The sequence below is a fragment of the Mya arenaria genome, chromosome 17 (genome assembly GCF_026914265.1).
Source record: "Mya arenaria isolate MELC-2E11 chromosome 17, ASM2691426v1".
In the NCBI taxonomy this organism is placed as follows: Eukaryota; Metazoa; Mollusca; class Bivalvia; order Myida; family Myidae; genus Mya; species Mya arenaria.
Genome location: NC_069138.1, coordinates 6,884,304 through 6,903,316, shown reverse-complemented (window position 1 = coordinate 6,903,316; position 19,013 = coordinate 6,884,304). Strand labels below are relative to the sequence as shown.

The window sequence follows — 19,013 nt, the reverse complement described above, 5'->3', positions numbered from 1 at the left end:
ACCATTTTAATTGTGCACGGATCTAATCAATTCAATATACTTTGTTTTACCAAACATAATATTGTTACTGGTATGTAATATTCTTTTAGTTTAGAAAAACAAATCTTAACCATACACTGTTCATACAGTATGTAATGTATGTTAAATATAAATATAGGAATTTTAGGGATTTATATAAATAATCAAAATGCCAGTTGTATTGGTGAATGTTTTGGAAAAATTCCCTTTTTGCCCTTTAAATGTTATCATAGCATTGGTCCTAACATAACATATGTACAGTGTATTGGCATATGACCTATTGGAGCTGAAAGGGCTATAAGGGCTTGTACAATAAGGAATCTCATTTCAAATGTATGAATAAGCAATTTTATTATCATGCTGAAATAAAATTCATTAAATACTTACACAGGCTAACTATTTTTTATCCTTTTGCTGGATCTCAAATATATATATTTGACCAGAACAATCAATTATACTTAACTAGATACCATATTTGTTTATTCCAATTGAATTTCCAGTGAACTATTAAAGCACTATACGTGCACAAGGGTGTCATTTTGTTCTTAACAGTACTGTATATATACCGAAACAGATTAATGGCAATATTTGTAGATAAGATGGTATTTTGGCGGAATTGTATGAACCTAAATTCGGTATTGCAACTATCCTGTGCATCGGTTTAATACATACTGAAGATGTGTAGTTTTTCTGAATGCAAATGTGATAATTTAGCTGTTTTGATAATTATATCTGACTGTAGTTGTAGGCAAACACACCAATCATGAAGGCTTTAAATTATAAACGAAATTAAAATTGAACATGTTTTTCAAGTCATGGTCAAACAAGCTGACTGCGAACGATTTAGACTGTCAATTGGAATATTGGCGGCTATAAGTTAACTTAAACTAAAACGGTATTAGTTAGCAATATAGATTCTTGTTTTAATACACAGACTACAAAGGCAATATTTACGTTAGAGATAAACAGTTCATGTTTTCATTTGAATGTAGCTTTTCAAGTCTCAACAAACCTTCCCAAATTTGATTCCGATTGCACATCCTGTGCGCTTCTTGAACTGTAAAAAAAACGTATTCATACATTGTATGTATAATATATCATATTATTATATATCCATGATGACTAAATTGCCAGGTAATGGCATTATAAAATTCATACTAGAGTTTAGTCCTAGCAATAATTATGGAAGTAATTAAGGTTTTTCAATTAAAAATATGTGGTATATTTTGTCCGGTGCTATCAAGCAGCTTTGGAAGATTTGACCCAATGCAAAAATGAACTAAATGAGTTCCAAGCTGCGTAAATCCATTGATATTTAGCTGTTTTGATAATCATATCTGACTGTAGTTGTAGGCAAACACACCAATCATGTAGGCTTTAAATTATAAACGAAATTAAAATTGAACATGTATTTCAAGTCATGGTCAAACAAGCTGACTGCGAACGACTTGGACTGTCAATTAGAATATTGGCAGCTATAAGTTAACTTAAACTAAAACGGTATTAGTTAGCAATATAGATTCTTGTTTCCATGCACAGACTACAAAGGCAATATTTACGTTACAGATAAACAGTTCATGTATTCATTTGAATGTACCTGTTTGACGTCTCATCCAATCTTCCACAGTCAGGGGGCCGCTCGGGAGCATTGCAGCATCTGTATAATAGAAAAAGGCGTATTCATACATTGTATGTATTATATATCTTATTATATTATATATCCATGATGACTTTGTTAGACAATAAATATTAATTTCTTTTGTTTTTTGGCATACACATTGTTCTCAAAATATCAACACACGCATCGTACGATCACGTTTGCGATTAAATATTTAGTAGATGAATTATTTTCTTGCATGCTTAACGATGAAATATGGGGTTTCAATAGTGAAATAACAACAGTAAAAATATCAATTTGATATTTTCACTGCAAAATAAGGAGTGAAAATATCAACTTTCAGAACTACTTTTAAATTCCTTTGTTGTTACATGTACTTGCCTTGATCAAAACAGAACACTGGACTTCAGTAAATTATGTAAAAAATGTTAAAAAAAATAATAAAGAAATGTTTTATAAATTTAAATAAATATATCATTCGAAATGAACAACTCATCGTTTATTACCGGTTATCCCTTTTATTAAACATTTTACTGATCTTTGAAGCTGAATGTTCGAACATTTGCTTTCATACCAAACAAATTACAGACAAAAATAACTGTTCGAACATAAATAAAATTGTATATCATCGTTCAAATGTATTTTGTACTGTTTGCCGTTGTAGTACGTAAAATGGGCTTTGGAGAATTCACACAACAGTTTACAGATAGACCCGATATTTTTTACCCCACCCACAACTCAAAATGTGTCAACAAACTAGCGTGGCATTTACTCTTTATCTGGAAAACAAACATTTTAAAGCGAAACAGACTGGTCTCTGACAGTAAGATGACTGAATATTAACTTACTATAAAACACGCGTACATGCAGGCTTAAACTAAGAAGAGTGGTTAAAATCCAATGAGTATCCACATTTGTATTGCTAACACATTTGACCTTTCAAATTTTCATTCTTTAAAAAGCGGCGTAGTAATTTGGTTTTGTATTCATGCCCGTCTTAAAATAAAAAGTGTTATCATTATTTTTTTGTAAAATGTGTGCACTAATAATACTTCATTGTTTACTGTTCATAAAGCTTTGCAATAAAAAACGAGCGAATATTAAGCTATAAGAATGAATAGCAGAGAACTATTTCTCAGCAAACCGAAAGTAGAAAAGTTGACAGCTATAATTATGCATGAGGGGCGCCCAACGGGTAGCGGCGTAAAGCCCACCCTTTAAAAAAAAACAACGGGTTATTCAGAAATAAATAAAAAACAAATAGAACTCCGATTATAAGCATAAAAGAAATAGAGGATATTTGTTTATTTCAGTGTAAGATCGTATTTAATTTCACTCGTGATCATAAAAAACTACATTTTCACTCGTGGCTTCGCCACTCGTGAAAATATGTTTTTCTATGACACTCGTGAAATAAAATACGATCTTACACTGAAATAAACAAATATCCTCCATTTCTTTCCAAACAAAGATATGTAGTAGTCAGGGTTTTGATTTTTATTAGATGTGGCTATTAAACAGTTAGATAAAAGTGATTACACGGACATAACATTTAAAAGAAAGGATAAATTTATTATGAACTTGAAAACCGTTTTGTATCAAAATGCCAAATAAGTCAAATATTTTACAATATATATGATATGTCTCTTCACAGCCTGCATAATGGACAGATAAACGGGATATTATCAACGAAATTGGCTACACTTTGAAAATATAGGCTTTCATACTTAACTAAAAAATAGGCAATTTCAATTAAAGTTATATGAATACGAACATTCAAGAAGACTGGCGGTAGTTAGTTTAAATTGTTAGCCTTATTTACTTTGAAAGGTTTTGAAGACAAGTAAGGCCGTCGATTCTATTATGACTGTATATGAATGGTTCCTATGTAAACTTCATCTCTAAGGACTTTGCATTTAATTAATCTTTATCCTGGTGCTAATGAAACGGAGAGCTATTCTAATAAACTGGTTATGCTTAAGTATATCAAATCATGCTGTCTTTGAAGTACTGGATCTATATATAAACATACACATTGAAACGGCTTACTATTAGCTTGACTATGGGTGTCTTAATTGTCACTAAAACGACACTAGCTAAAATATAAATTTTTGTTTTCATACATCGTATGTGAGATCTATTCTGTTTATTTTTTGGCAATGTTTATTTAGTATGAACATACGTAAACGTTCTAGCCCAGGTCGTCTCAATAAGCATGCGGCGGGCTCTGCTTCATCTGTATGAACGAAATGAAAAATAAATGTTTATAAACTGTAAATATAATACACTTTATAAAATCATAACTATATTGTAACTTGTTAAACCAATTTAACCCGTTTACTGCATTTTAAGGTCAACATATCTTTAAATCCGTAGATCACTTTTCAAATACGTTAATAAATCGTAGGTATATTAAGACTTTGTAAAAAAACATGAAAACTAATGTGTGTTTTTGTTAGCTATGCATAGTGTGGTCATATTTTCAACGCCCGCATCGTACGAATACTTTGTCGATTAATAACTTTCCTTTAAACAATAAGAAATGTTTTGGTCAGGGTTTGGAATGCTTATTCAAATTTGCTATCGACCATTTCAAAACAATTGATAACACAAGCATATCATTTAACTAAAACTGTACAATTTCCTGTGGAATAAATTACTGTAGTGTGTCTAGACTCCGGTAAAAGAATGTTGTAGAAATAACGATATTGTTCTTCTTATGGAAGGGATTATCCGCCAATACATTCATTATGCTTTATGGTATTTCATATCAATTCATAATTGCAAAGGTAAATTTGACGTAAGATTTTGGTTATTTAAGGGACTACGCGTATTTAGTATATTCATGGATAAAGACGTATTTTGATGTTTTGTTATTTTTTTTTAATTTTGACAATTGATATGATTTCCCTTATGATTTGATCGAAACATTATAGCTTTACATAAAACATTAAAACCAACATTAGGCATTCAGTTTTGGTAAGTATATCTGACTATAGCTTAAGACTAACAAACCAGTTGATATATACTATTTTAAAATATTGATAGTTGACATACATCCATTCAAAATGTAATAACTATGTCAAATTTAAACAGTTGATATTTCATTGGAATACAGCTTCATCTTGTACAAACAAACCCGTCTGGTTTGGCTCATTTTGATACCGGCTGCTTCAGAAGATTCTTCAGATCTGTATAGAATTATGTTTTAAAAACCATGTGTGTATTATAATTTTGTAAGATCATTGAAAACTTATTTGCTTTTTCTTATTTGTCGTACATTATGTCGACATATCATAAACGCACGGATCGTACGATCACTGTTTTCGTTATTATATTTTTGGGTATATGAACTCTCTGTTTTGAACACTAAAAGATGTATTAGTCAGGGTTTTGAATGTTTATTTGATTTTGCTATTGAACACCATTTTAAAGGTCAATTTGTTCTCAGATTCTGGTAATTAGTGTATATTGCATCTTTATAAATAAAGATACCTTTTAAAATATCTTTCATAAAATTGAATGTTATTTTACGCACTAGAATCTCTTATTGCATACAGAGGCAAAGTGAACCTTATGTATGTTGATATGTTTGTGTAGACTGGCATATAGAACTGATCATCCAAAAAGTTTTGAAGACAGGTGAGCCCGTCAATTTAATTATGACTATTGAGGAATGGTTCCTATATTTAAGTTGTCTTCTTCTTGGTGAGCATTTCTTCTATATAATTGGTCCTGATATTAGCAATAAACATTCTGATACTGAGGAAATAGCGTGCTGTATTCATGAACAAGTTTTGCAAAAGGATATTAACATACACCACTGTTATTACCCAACTTGACAAATTGTGCCTCTCTAGTCCACTTTTTAATGAACTAGGGTTAGACAATGTAAGTACTATTTGAAGACAAGGGGCTGACCAGAAAATTGTCTTTAGCCTATGAAGGCTTTCTTTACTGAGAAAAATTAGCATGATGTTTGTAGTGTCAACAGATGGTTTAATTTTGGATTTTTAGAATTATTTTGATCGATTTTTTTCATTTATGTAAATAATGCAAAATTAAAAAATTAAATAACTGCAGTTTTTCGTAAAAAAAATATCAAATATTGATGTTTAAATGTTGTTGTTTTTTATGAATATTCATCGCATTTTTATGTATTGTTACTTTTTATCAGTGAAATAAAAAAAAATATTTGGAATAGCAAGGTATTCCTCAAAGCTCATGCCTTATTGTTTCAAGCTCAAACTGTGAAGTTGTTCGCCATTATTGATCCATTCAAAGGATATTTTAACTAGGTTTTTTTCCGTATTTTCTCGGACACTTTCAATTTTATATGTATTCTTGTGTTACAAGTGTCTTTTCATTTTAGACGACATGCAGACAACAATCATTATCAAGAAAGTAAACCATTATTACTTTTGAATTGAGCTTTTAAAAGTTATACCTAGATATTATAACGTTTTTCTTCATAACATATATAAAAATGTATGAAACAAATACATTATATGCGTCATTGCATCTGCATGTACAAACATGTATACACCTTCAGTGTATTGATCTTAATCTTTATTGCCATCTGGTGTTTATCGGTCCTTAGATCGGACTGTCATGTTGTAGAGTACAAGAGGATTTATGAAAATAACTATATAAAAAGGAGTTTTGATATATGTTGTACATAAAATCCCATTTTTATGTTTATATTATACAACATAATAAACACCTTTATTTATTTCACAACAGTCAAATTAATAAATACACTTTTTGGTATGCATTAAGTTCATTTAAGAGTTGGTGATGTATAAGTGAGATTATGATAGTATTTACTCTAGAAATCTAAATACTAAATAGTCCTTAGTCTATAGATAAACTTTAAGGAAAACTTAAGTAATGAAACTTATGTGTAAATCTACAGAAAGAAGCCTAGTAGCAAAATGTTTAAACATAGACCCGGTTTAATGGCACTGCGTAAACGCCAAAGACATTGTAACTATTGCAATATCGTTAAAATAAAACAGAAATAATGAATGGCCTAGCACCGAGCCCTACCAGACTGCACGGTGTAATGCTTTGACATCTGGACAATCATATTTGACCAATTTATGTTTTTAACGATTTGTATACATTGTTCAAACCAATTTAAACTGTTCAGACTATTCTATTGTGTTTCAGTCTCAACAACGAGTGTGTGTTACAGTATATAGAATATTGCCAGAATACGCTTCATATTGATATTGTTTTTATTCTAGTATAACTTTATTCAAAATGCAGTTACAATAGACAAACGTTCTACAACTGCAAATTAATACGGAAACACCCGAAATACATTGTAGAGCCACTAGGTTGAAACTAAGGCTTGGTATATCTAACATTAAAGGAGTGATGTGCATTTCTTAAATATGTGCAACCTAAACAAAGCATTCCGTCAAACTCAAATTATTTAACCATAATAATAATCTACAAATACAAACGTTTTAATATTTTGAAATTTTATTAAATAATCCGTCTTAAAAGGTCATAGTCTCACACTACTCGATTTATTGCGTCTCTTTTAATAGTAACGTGTGTTTTGCAGCATTGCATATCTCTAAAAAAAGGGAACTGCTAGGCAGCAATGAAAAATAGTCATTGGAAATGGTGTGGTAGTTAGATGTTTTCAATGATACTAGTGATTTTAATCGTCCGTTTTTATTACAATCAATACATTAATACACTTGTTATAAGTCAAATATGAATATGTGCATATAAATGCCTCACCATTCAAGTGCATGCAGGAATTATTCATGGCAGTATCAATGTAAATATACATGATACAGCGCATGAATAGGCGTGAGCATTTGTACGTCACGTGGTAATTAAACGTCCCGTGCATTTAAGGTGGAACGCGACTATGATATTTTTTTCGAGTTACTCTCTGAAAATTGGTTTACGAATAGAAGAGCATATGCCCAATTAGGGACTGTTTTGACATTTTCAATATTCGATACAGTTTTGTAACTATGACTCCTCAAAATATACCACTGGCGTAAATTTCGAGACGTCTCTCATATTTTTGCGTTCCAGCTACAATAACCGATAGTTTCACTAATTCTTCGTTTACAGCTAAGAAATTTAAACCTCAAGTGCGTCTTGCGAAAACGTTCACGCACAAATATTTTTCGTTCTCTTGTTTTACGTTATTTATTTAAAATTCGTCTTTAACGTCATTTTTCGCGGGAAAAAACGGCGTCGTGTTTCGCTTAGAAAAGTGCGCCTTTCTTTAATTCTTGAAAAAACTGCTCGTTTAATTTTTGATTTTTTTTTAAATACATGTATTCAATGTTTTATTACAAATCGCCTGATATCAAAAAAAGGGTACCTCACCGACTTCGTTTTTGCGCAGTATCAAATAATCTAACCCCTATACCTGTTTCTTTTTCAATACGTATTGTAATAAAACGTTTAGCATGACGTAAATCGAACTATTATTTACGCTAATAAAAGCTTAGTTTTGAATAAACCACTTATCAATAACATATAACAGTTGTTGTTAATTTAAGTTAAATTGATAATTCAACATTTTTTTATTCTGTTGAATTCCGTATAGTTAATATTATTAAATAATTAAAGAACTGATTATAAATGAACTATAGTTAAATTGACATGCTTATCCAAATCCATGCATAAACATGTATAACAAGATCAATTTTGTCCAATAAAACTTTAACTTCTTACTCAATTATGCATTTATGGAAAAACTTAATTACTGGTTACAAGATTTTAACCGCGTGTTTAATAACAGAATGCTCAAAAACATTAAATTATTGGTGAATGCTAAAATATTTACTGTGGTCTACTCTAATCTCATAATGTAAAAATATCATGTTTTATGCTCATTTCTTTCAAATCAACTCGGTATTTCTCATAAGAACCTTTGTTTTCGACAAGATTTCTGCATCCAAGCGTCAGATCACACACGACCTTACTATCATGGAAGTCAAATAGACTTGTTTTATTTGCATGTAGAATGTAAGCTTTTTATTTATACTTATAAAATATACTTAGCTATATCCTACCTATATAAATATTTTGACAACAATATGCTATAATTTTAAACTGTACTATTATTGTATATAATATTATTTATGTTCTATGTCTATCAATGTTTGAATATATTATGAATATGTCCAGCCATGGGGAAAATTAGGATATTGAGTTGAGATGGGAGAGTAAGTGTGCATCTTTAAATAGTTACTATAAGCTCATTTTGTTAAGAGTTGTTATAGCTTACATACAAACACACGCACAAAACGTACACGTACGCCCGCGTAAAAACGCACCCCAAACACCATTCCACACTCAAGCACCCGTGCACACGCATGCATATATGCGCACGCGCTCGCGCTCCCGCACACACACACACACACACACACGCACACGCAGACACACACACACACACACTCACACACACACGCACACGCACACACACACACACACACACACACGCACACAAACGATCATACGCACGCCCATACACACGCACACACACGCACGCGCACACGCACACACACGCTCTCACACACATGTACGCTCGCACACGCAGGCATGTATGTAAACACGCTCGCGCGCGCGCACACACACACGCACGCCCGCACGCACGCACGCACGCGTGTACAATACGCACGGCAGGAACATTGATTGCGGGATAAGGTAGCTATGTTGGCTTCTGTATCATGGGCATTAAATGCATCGCCGAAAGTTGCCTCATGAATTTGCTTGAACGCACGAGAAGCTTTGATTGCGTGGTAAAGTCAGGAAAACAAAATAACTCGTTATGGATTAAAACAAACAATGCATTGATTAACAAAATAAAACATTTTACTGCACTAAAACATTAGTTTTAAGATCATCATTTGAGCCATTTGGAACATATATTTTATCACGTGTGTGTGTGTGTGTGTGTGTGTGTGTGTGTGTGTGTGTGTGTGTGTGCGTGTTCGTGTGTATGGGCGTGCGTGCATGTACGAGTATGTGGGCATATACATGCATTCATGTGAGTGCATTTGTGTGAACTGTAACAACCCTTAATAAGATGAGATAATAGAAACAATTCAATGTGATCATTTACAATCAGTGCAAACACAAGTATTAAACACAAATACGATTTACCACAAAGTATACTATTGTTTTAATATGCCTTTAAGAATAAATACATATCGAAAACAATGGTTCTTATGAACAGTACCGAGATTAATTTGAAAGAAATATGAGACCATAGTAAATCCTTTAGCATTCACCAAAAAAAATGAATTATTTTTGCGCTTTCTACTATTAAATAAACAGTTACAGTCTTGTAATCAGTGAATAATATTTTGTATGAGTTTATTATTTAGTAAGAAGTAAGAGTTTATCAGTCAAAATAAATGTTTGTTATACATGTGGAATATTGATTTGAATAAGAGTTTCACTTTAAAATTTTAGTGTGTTTTAAATTAACGCCGATTGACCCCGTTATATATTGACCACATGAGTCATTTTTCTTTCTGTTCAAAGAATGACCGATCATTTTTTAACGTCAAGAACTGACCATCCCCCACCCCTCCCCAAACCGTTGCGTTACAAATGACCCTCGTTGAAAATGTTCAAGAGTTATATTCACTACCAAACTTAGTTAATAATATGGTTACCAATATAAGTGGAATTTATTAATTGTATATTCTTTTATTCAACGATAACCGATTGACTACATCAAACTTAGATTCAAGACACTGAACTTTATAGTCGCGTATTTTATAGATCTGTATACTATTACATTTTTCTCCGATAGTGATATACAGAAGAAAGCTTGGATGATTTAAAGGGGGGAGGGGGGGGCTGCACCCCCTCTACTGCCGGGATCCGTTTGTGCTTATTACAATGCAGATTTCTGTCGATTATCATTTTTTGGTTTGTTAGTTATATATTGTGTATGAAATCGTGTCACACACTGAATTTACTATGCTTTTGCTTAGTTTAGAGCCTTATAACTGCAGATCTCTACTGATACTTATTAAAGAAATTGGTAACTAATAAAGTAGTGGAACCGTTTATTGTTGTGATATTACTGTAGATGTATAATTATATAAAAAACAAAGCACTAATCAGCATAGTCACAGCTCATAGCATAGTGACTGGAACGATTATTGATGTGTATTATCAATATATTATAATTCGGCAAATGAGATTGCTTAATAATTAAGAAAGCCTCTCATTAAAATAGCCGCCAGATTTATTTCATTGATTCATAAAGCTGGTTATTCAGCGCCCGTCTTGTGTGGAATTAGATATTTTGTACAACAACAATAACAAATATCCCTAACATAAAACTGATCAGACACTCTAAGATTTCTAATCTTTCCATTTAATAAACAAAAGCAATTCGATTAACGTCATGCTAAACGTTTAAATACACTACGTATTGAAAAAGAAACAGGTATAGGGGTTAGATTATTTGATACTGCGCAAAAACGAAGTGGGTGAGGTACCCTTTTCTTCATATCATGCGATTTGTAATAAAACATTGAATACATGTATTTAAAAAAATCAAAAATTAAACGAGCAGTTGTTTCAAGAATTAAAGAAAGGCGCACTTTTTCAGCGAAACACGACGCCGTTTTTCCCGCGAAAAATGACGTTAAAGACGAATTTAGAAACAATGACGTTCAACAAGAGAAAGAAAAATATATGAGCGTGAACGTTTTCACAAGACGTACTTGACGTTGAAATTTCTTAGCTGTAAACGAAGAATTGATGAAAGTATCGGTTATTGTAGCTGGAACGCAATAATATGACAGACGTCTCAAAATTGACGTCAGTGGCATATTTTGAAAACTCGTAGATTCAAAACTGTTCCGAATATTGAAAAAGTAAAAACAGTCCCTAACTGGGCATATGCTCTTCTATTCGTATACCAATTTTTTAGACAGTAACTCGAAAAAAAATTCATAGTCGCGTTCCACCTTAATGGTGGCTTAGTATTCCTATATATAAAATGTGTTACAATGTCTTCTTTGCCACGAAAAATCATTTGTTTTTCTGATGCTTAAAATAAAAACACTATAGCTTACTTCGCGTGGTTTAATTGCCTTCTATTTTTAATTGGACATCATAGCATAGTAACGAATACTCACCTGTATTCATCTCAAATGAAGATCGCCTTGATCCATATGATGGCGTGTTACTCAAAATAAGAGAAATGACAATCAATTATACAAAACTATGTATTGTGTATAAAATTCTAATAAACATTAGGGGTTTTCAGATCGTTGTTGAAGTTAAGAACGCTGCCAACTTCATCGTTGTCGATAGTCTTGGTGATTTCAAATAAAGGAGCACATACGTAAGTTCATCATTTTTAAAAAGGAAAAAAAAAGTAATAGTTACGATGTCGTTAATCATTTTGTCGACTTTAACGACAATCTGGACTTTTGGCCAAAATTGTTTCAGTTATTAATGACTATCTGCAAAAAGTAGCCTTAACTTAATACCGAACAGCATACATAATCACTAAATAATACAGTGAGAACTTTTTACTAAATTTTCAATAATCAAATTTACTTACCCACACCATCCTGGTTGTATGTAGTATACCTGTAAATATAAAGACCTTTGTAGAATAAATTATTTATGTAAACAAACTTAAAAATTTTAAGCATGAGGTTTTGAAAAATTGTATCATATTTGTTTGAATTTGTTTTCATCAAACGTACTTTTCCATCGACAATATTACTTAGTGCCAATTCCCAAATGCGTTAAAGGCACACAATATAGGTTAATACAAAAATTGGTTTTTCATAATATAAATGCATTTTCATTATTTATATGAAAAACTACAGAATCAAGCTCAAAGCCGAAGGTTTAACCATATGATAAATCATGTTTATTGCATTTGACTTTATGGTTGAAACACGTTGGCGTACAGATTAAAAACATGTTAGCCTTTACATATTTTGATACCTACGTTCTATCGATTTTAGTTGTTATCTAAACACAAATGTATGCTTGTTTGTATCATTTTTGGTTTTGATCATTGAAGTCAAATGTATTAAACATGACAATGCATTAAATAATAAAATGGCTTGCTTCAACATGTATTGTAATATATTCAGTTAACAAAGTCAGGTGATTTTTGTTGATATCTGAACGGCAAAAAACAGTGACTTAAATTGACAAAAAAAAAATAAGATGGCTTGTTACCAGTGTGGTTTTTCAGTGTTATTTTCTACGTTATGCTTTTTCGTTTAATGTTGTTTAGGCCACAGCTTCGTCCCTTTTAAGTTTAACAGTTCTTTTTATTGAAGTATTTTGTTTGCATAGTTTACATTTTTGAAATTAAAAAAAGAAAAATCAATATATGATGTCGCGAAAATATATGTCCAAATAACAATTTGCTTCAAAGCGCGACTTGTTCCGTTAATTAATACAAAATATGTTTTCAACAAAAATGAAGAAATACATTTTGAAATACATCAATCAATTCTGTACCTTTATCCTATTCTACCACTGAAACGTCATCTCTCATATATATCGCTCTGTTATCCCCTTGCGCGTCATTAAATGGCTCATAATTTCAAACACGGTATAATTGAAAAGGTGTATGCATACAAATTGTCAATTAACAAGTGTTTTCATTGATTCCTTTTTAATTGAACAGTTTACACGGCAACATATTTTGTCGTCAACTGACATTAGTGCATCTGTGAAAATGCTTTAAATGTGTTTAAATTGTATACATGCTGATCATTCATTGCAAAAATGCACTTCGATTATTCCCAAGTACCGAAATCGACCTGCACCTATTAAATTTGTTTTGTTTACTTCTGAACGTATAACCTGTAAATTGACTCGGGTTGAAAACGAATAATATACAAATTATTTCGGGATATATGAAACGAAATTATCGCATAGCGCCTGGTTAGTAGATGTGGTCCAAGTACATAATAGTGATGCAAAATCATTCAAGCAGTTTATTTAGAGGAGTATTCTATGAAAGCCGAGACTACACAAGAGCGTATACAACGATTGTATAAGGACGTTTGTCTATATAGGCCAAATGTCGCGTCATGTTATAATATTTTGCTATGTTTTTCACCTTATATATCACAATAAAAACTGTGTAACATGTACAAGGAAGCACATACCATGTTCATTCGTTTCTTTCTCCACAACACAAATCCCAAAACACCTGAATAAATTGAAAGGGCAACAATAGATGGTATAGTCAATATAAAACAAAATATTTTTTAAAATTACACATAAACTGTCCAACGGACGTAATGGTCATGTTATATAAAGCTATAAACCGAGTCATCTTGTTGAACTAGTGCATGTATTAAAAAGATATAGCCCTTCATTGTCCTACGTATTAAGCAAATTGTACTTAAGAGTGTTTTGGTAAATGTTAAACAGCAAAAGGCGGTGGAAAGTGACTAAAGGTAAATCTCTATTTCATATTGTCCATTTGGATTCAATACCAACAATAAATGCTGCATCTGAAATAAAGTTCGAAAACAAATAATACTTACATACTGCACAGACAAAAACCACGGGCACGACGATACCGATAACTTCTCCAGTCGAAATTCGCGATGGATCTTTATCATCTTCACCGTTTGATTCTGTTAAATTCATGAATATACCTCGCTTAATGCAAGTATGATAACGCGACTTCCTTCCATAGTAAGCTACACATGTGTCATTTATTGGTTAAAGAACGTATAAAAATAGTATTTGGTAAAATTAAAAGTATTATATACCAGTATTTAAAAGTTATTATAAGTTAGTGATGCCTATTTCCCTAATATGTTGTTCTTAAATATGGTTTTGTTATCTTCAGTAATTCCTTTATAACAAGTTTTGATCAACCATTTTGGAAATATATCTGTACCTTTAAAGGAAACGCTTACGGAGTCGTTGATGCCTGTATCCAAATCAATACATGTGTACGTTCCACAGAGGGACTGGTCAAAGGTATTGACAGATTCTAGTTGAAAGTAGTTTGGAATATGTAAACTGTTGACGAACATCATGAATCTGCTATCTTTAACAACGCAAATAGAGTGTCCACTAAATTTACATGTTGCGATTGAGTCCAAATCTAAACGAAACTCAATATTTGCCGAGCTCTTGTTGGTGAAACACTGAATTAATAGTGGTTTTGATTTGTCCAGGAAGAGATGATCCTCTTGGATATTTATTGATGTCACATTACCTTAAAAATCCAATTATAAAACAGGTACATGCTATGTATGAACGAGGACATTCAAGCTGGAAGAAATGGGTAAAGTTATGAATGCTCTACTACGGGGCCATTATTTTTAAACTTATCATTTCTTGGCAACATGAACATATCTATACATCATGTTAAATACACGATAACAGATGTATCTAAAACATCGCGCATTCTTAATATACATGTCATTACGTCATATTCAGCCTTTTGGTGTAAGGGTTTTACTCAGTCTAATAGCTTTTGTTGGAGTGTAGTTTGTACAATAAACGAAATAAACAACGCTTATCGAAATAATGCACGCATTGTCGCGTTGTTTGGATTAAAGTAGGGTTTTCGTTATTCATCAACATTTCTCCTAGTGAGGTTACAACGATTTTGAACACATATCTGTAATTTAATAGGCAAAAATACAATTTAATACAGCCATTGTTAAAATTTATCAATAAAAGACGTATGTTAGGACAACATGTTACCATCAACACTTAAGGAAAACAACATGTGAATAATTAAAACTAATTAAGTAAATGCCTTACCTAGCAAATATAACAACACGCACCAAAACTTCATGTTTCTCCTTCCATACAATTAGGGCTACAACCATTAGACGGCTTTATACATTCCACTTAGGCCGTGGTGATCTGAAGTTTCGGAAGAAGAAATACTTTTGATTTCAATTTCATAAAACTTTATTTCGTTCACGTTACATTACTACCTAAGGTGTACTGGACGTGGTTTTCCTGTTTGAGTCTTTACAACCGCCGCGTTAGAAAAATATTCAACCAATATCACAAACTCAACTGTTTGTTTTTTTTCAAATCAAACAAAGACCGACATGGAAAAACAAATAAAGCTGACATGTTTTACTCTTTTTAAAAGTGTAATTGCTCATTAAATATGTTCCTACAAATATTTTGTCAAAATTCAAGGCCGCATCTATTTTAGAAACCAATTGAGCGAGGTGGCAATATTTAGCCATCACTCCATATTTCACAATCTATGAAACAATGAGTTTGAAAATCAAAAAAAAGAAATGTAAATAATTGACTCCTGACTTCCTTTTAGGTGGTGAATATTGAAAGCGAAACATTAGTATGATGTATAGTGTTGCTTAGGGTTTGCTTTTATCATAGCTTAAACATAAACTCAGACTGCTGAGTTGGGACAAAAATGAGCAACAAGTGGGAAGTTGTTGCATATACTTTCGTAATGTACAAGTTTACTTAGTAATAGAAGTATTTATTTTAAAAGTGTTAACTTTAAATAAATCACATATATTTTATAAAGTAGTTTAAAATGAATTTAATTATGCATAAGATGGCCATTGGTGTTTTGTATGTGCTGCGTTGTTTGTATGGAGTACGTATGTGCTGTTTTGTGAGGGAAATGACTGTTTCGAAATGAGTCGATGTCGTCATACATAAGATTTGCTTGCGTTGTTTAGTAATTGTAAGTATGTCGTGTTAAGTATGTGGTATGAAGTATGTCTTATCGTTTTGTATAAGGTATGCCCGTGTTATGATATATGTGGCATTAGAACAAGGCATGGTGGTAAATAAATCCTCTATTCCTACAGGAAATAAAGGTTTCAAATATATCTAAAACATAATATCATGTCAACAACGATAATTGTATTCCATTACAACATAGAAAGCTACAAACAGTAAAACTTGAGAAGAGTGTGATAGTTACTAGATAATATACTGTTCCGTTTATTAGATGCCTTAGTCGTGAATACAACGTAGTCAATGTGTTGATGATAGCACAGCCTTTAACGTTCCCAATTCACCGACAAAAATTGCAACGTAATGCCAAACATAACCTTTTGTAGTATTAACTTTAAGCAAATTATCATTTACGTTTCTCAACATTAAATATATTGTGTTTTACGAACGCTACAATGTCCTAAGACCTAAATTATAATGAAAAACATTTATTTTCATTGTCTTTTTTATCATGCATATACCACCTCAGTAGCTATATTAATGTAGCAAGCACTGAATGGACGAAAAAGCTCCCTTAATGAAATTTATGTATGCACAAATTAAAATTGTTCAAAATTATGTAAAAAAAATATTTCCCTCCACGTTATTTCGCCCAAGCAATATTCAAGTCATGGAAACAGCACTTGTGGACTCATGTTTATCTCACTGTAGTTGAAGATACAAAATACTGATGTTGATTTTAATAAAGTTTCGTCTTCCTGTGATGTAATTTTGGCATACTTCCACTGTATGTTACATTTTTTCATCTTAGTTGTTTATGGACATTTCAAAGGAGTTGATTATTAAATGAGTAAAAGAAGGAAAGAATAAACTACACATTAAATTAAGTGGTTTTAAAAACACTTTGAATGGCTATAGTCTGTTTGCATAGGATGTAAAACGTGATAAAACAATTAGTGTTCATTCTTCAGTAACGGTCTTAATATTGCATATTTAGACAGGCTCCATCATTTCTGAGTTCACAAAATGTGATATAAACACTGTACCGATGACATACAGTCTTAAAACTTCGATAACAATGTACTTATTAAAAATACATTGTTACTTTTTATATCACATTTCTAATGTATATTGTATCATTTTTCAGCAAGATACAATTAACACACAACACATTCAGGTACTTAATTTCATAATGAAAAAATCTTCTAATAAGGTAATAGTTTCAAGTCTTACAAGTCAATCATCAAATAATGAAATAAAGCTACAAAATTTAATTTACTAATAAACAATAAATATGAGATGCATATATTTCACAATTGTATGTTTATAAAGCAAATAGTTTTACGTTGAATATGATTTTTATTTAATTTGGACTTTACTGGGGGAGATGGGGGAACAGTATTGTACGACTCATCTTTGGGGGAGGGGCTGAGGTTGGTTGTATATTGACGTTGACACAATTAATTGTTAACAATCACTTAGGATAATCGAATAAGTATTTCAATATTTAAAAGATCCAATAAATTCCGTCTCTTGCGTTATATGAAAATACGTTCGAACAATAAATTGGGTAATCATAAGTATATTCCTCTAAATGTCCTCTTGCATGCCATAAACGATGACAATACATTGCACGATTTGCCCTGTTGAGATGACACACCTGGGGGGCATAAACCAATATCGCGCAATCTCATAAACTAGTCCAAGTAAGACTGACATAACTTATTAAACGGAAAAGTACTTATGAAATGACGTATTACAAAATTTCAGTTTCCAATGATATAAATTAATCATATTATATGAAGCCCATGTATATCAAATAACTAGATCTGCCACCTCTTATATTTATTTTAGTTCGTAATGCCCTTTTTGTACACAACAGTTTAACAATCGGAAATAAATGTTTAAACTTATATTCATTACAATGCACGTATATCGGTTAAAAATGGTCTAATTACTTATATAGTTGTTTTTGCCATATTCCAACGTTAAATAAATTGTTGCCTAAATCGTAACTGTCAATCATATATCTCCAAAAGCGTTGGCCGACTGATGTTCTATACCGACATATAGTCATATATATCAATAACCGTTGGCCGACTGATGTTCTATACCGACATATAGTCATATATATCCATAACCGTTGGCCGACTGATGTTCTATACCGACATATAGTCATATGTCTCCATAACCGTTGGTCGACTGATTTTCTATACCGACATATAGTCACATATCTCCATAACCTTTGGCCGACTGATTTTCTATACCGACATATAGTCATATATCACAGCGTAATTTGGGAGTCAATTTTTAGATTAATATTCAGGAAACATGGTTCATGTGTAATCTGATTGCGTGATAATCGGCTGTTTTAGACTACTACTTGTTATCCGATCAGTTTAAAGCATATTTCAATGAAATAAAAAAAAAAACAGGAATGGAGTTTCTATTAAAACCAAAGAAGGTGCAAAGTATTTAAGAAATGTGTCGCATTTGTTACAGCTCTGATAAATAATTATGCAAAAGTAAATATAAAAACTGACGGTGGTTTAAGTGAAGTTCCAATTGTAAAAGAACTCTGTCTATAATAGTTTTGCGAGGTTCTCTATGTTTTTGGTATCATATGCTTTTGTCTACTCTTAAGCCTTCAAATTTTATCATATATCAATATCATTTCATGAACCTG

General features: G+C 31.8%; 1 protein-coding gene across 1 annotated transcript in view; it reads right to left on the bottom strand.

The window, feature by feature from the left end:
- Positions 1–19,013, bottom strand: part of LOC128224407 (uncharacterized) — a 50,476-nt gene that overhangs the window by 23,189 nt on the left and 8,274 nt on the right. The window contains exons 3-11 of the mRNA XM_052934236.1: positions 15,419–15,523; positions 14,541–14,864; positions 14,179–14,271; positions 13,795–13,838; positions 12,216–12,244; positions 11,785–11,834; positions 3,819–3,872; positions 1,616–1,675; positions 1,031–1,075 (exon numbers count right to left, since the gene is read on the bottom strand). Of these exons, the coding sequence (XP_052790196.1) occupies positions 1,031–1,075; positions 1,616–1,675; positions 3,819–3,872; positions 11,785–11,834; positions 12,216–12,244; positions 13,795–13,838; positions 14,179–14,271; positions 14,541–14,864; positions 15,419–15,452 (733 nt within the window). The 5' untranslated portion in view covers positions 15,453–15,523. The remainder of the gene's footprint in view (positions 1–1,030; positions 1,076–1,615; positions 1,676–3,818; positions 3,873–11,784; positions 11,835–12,215; positions 12,245–13,794; positions 13,839–14,178; positions 14,272–14,540; positions 14,865–15,418; positions 15,524–19,013) is intronic.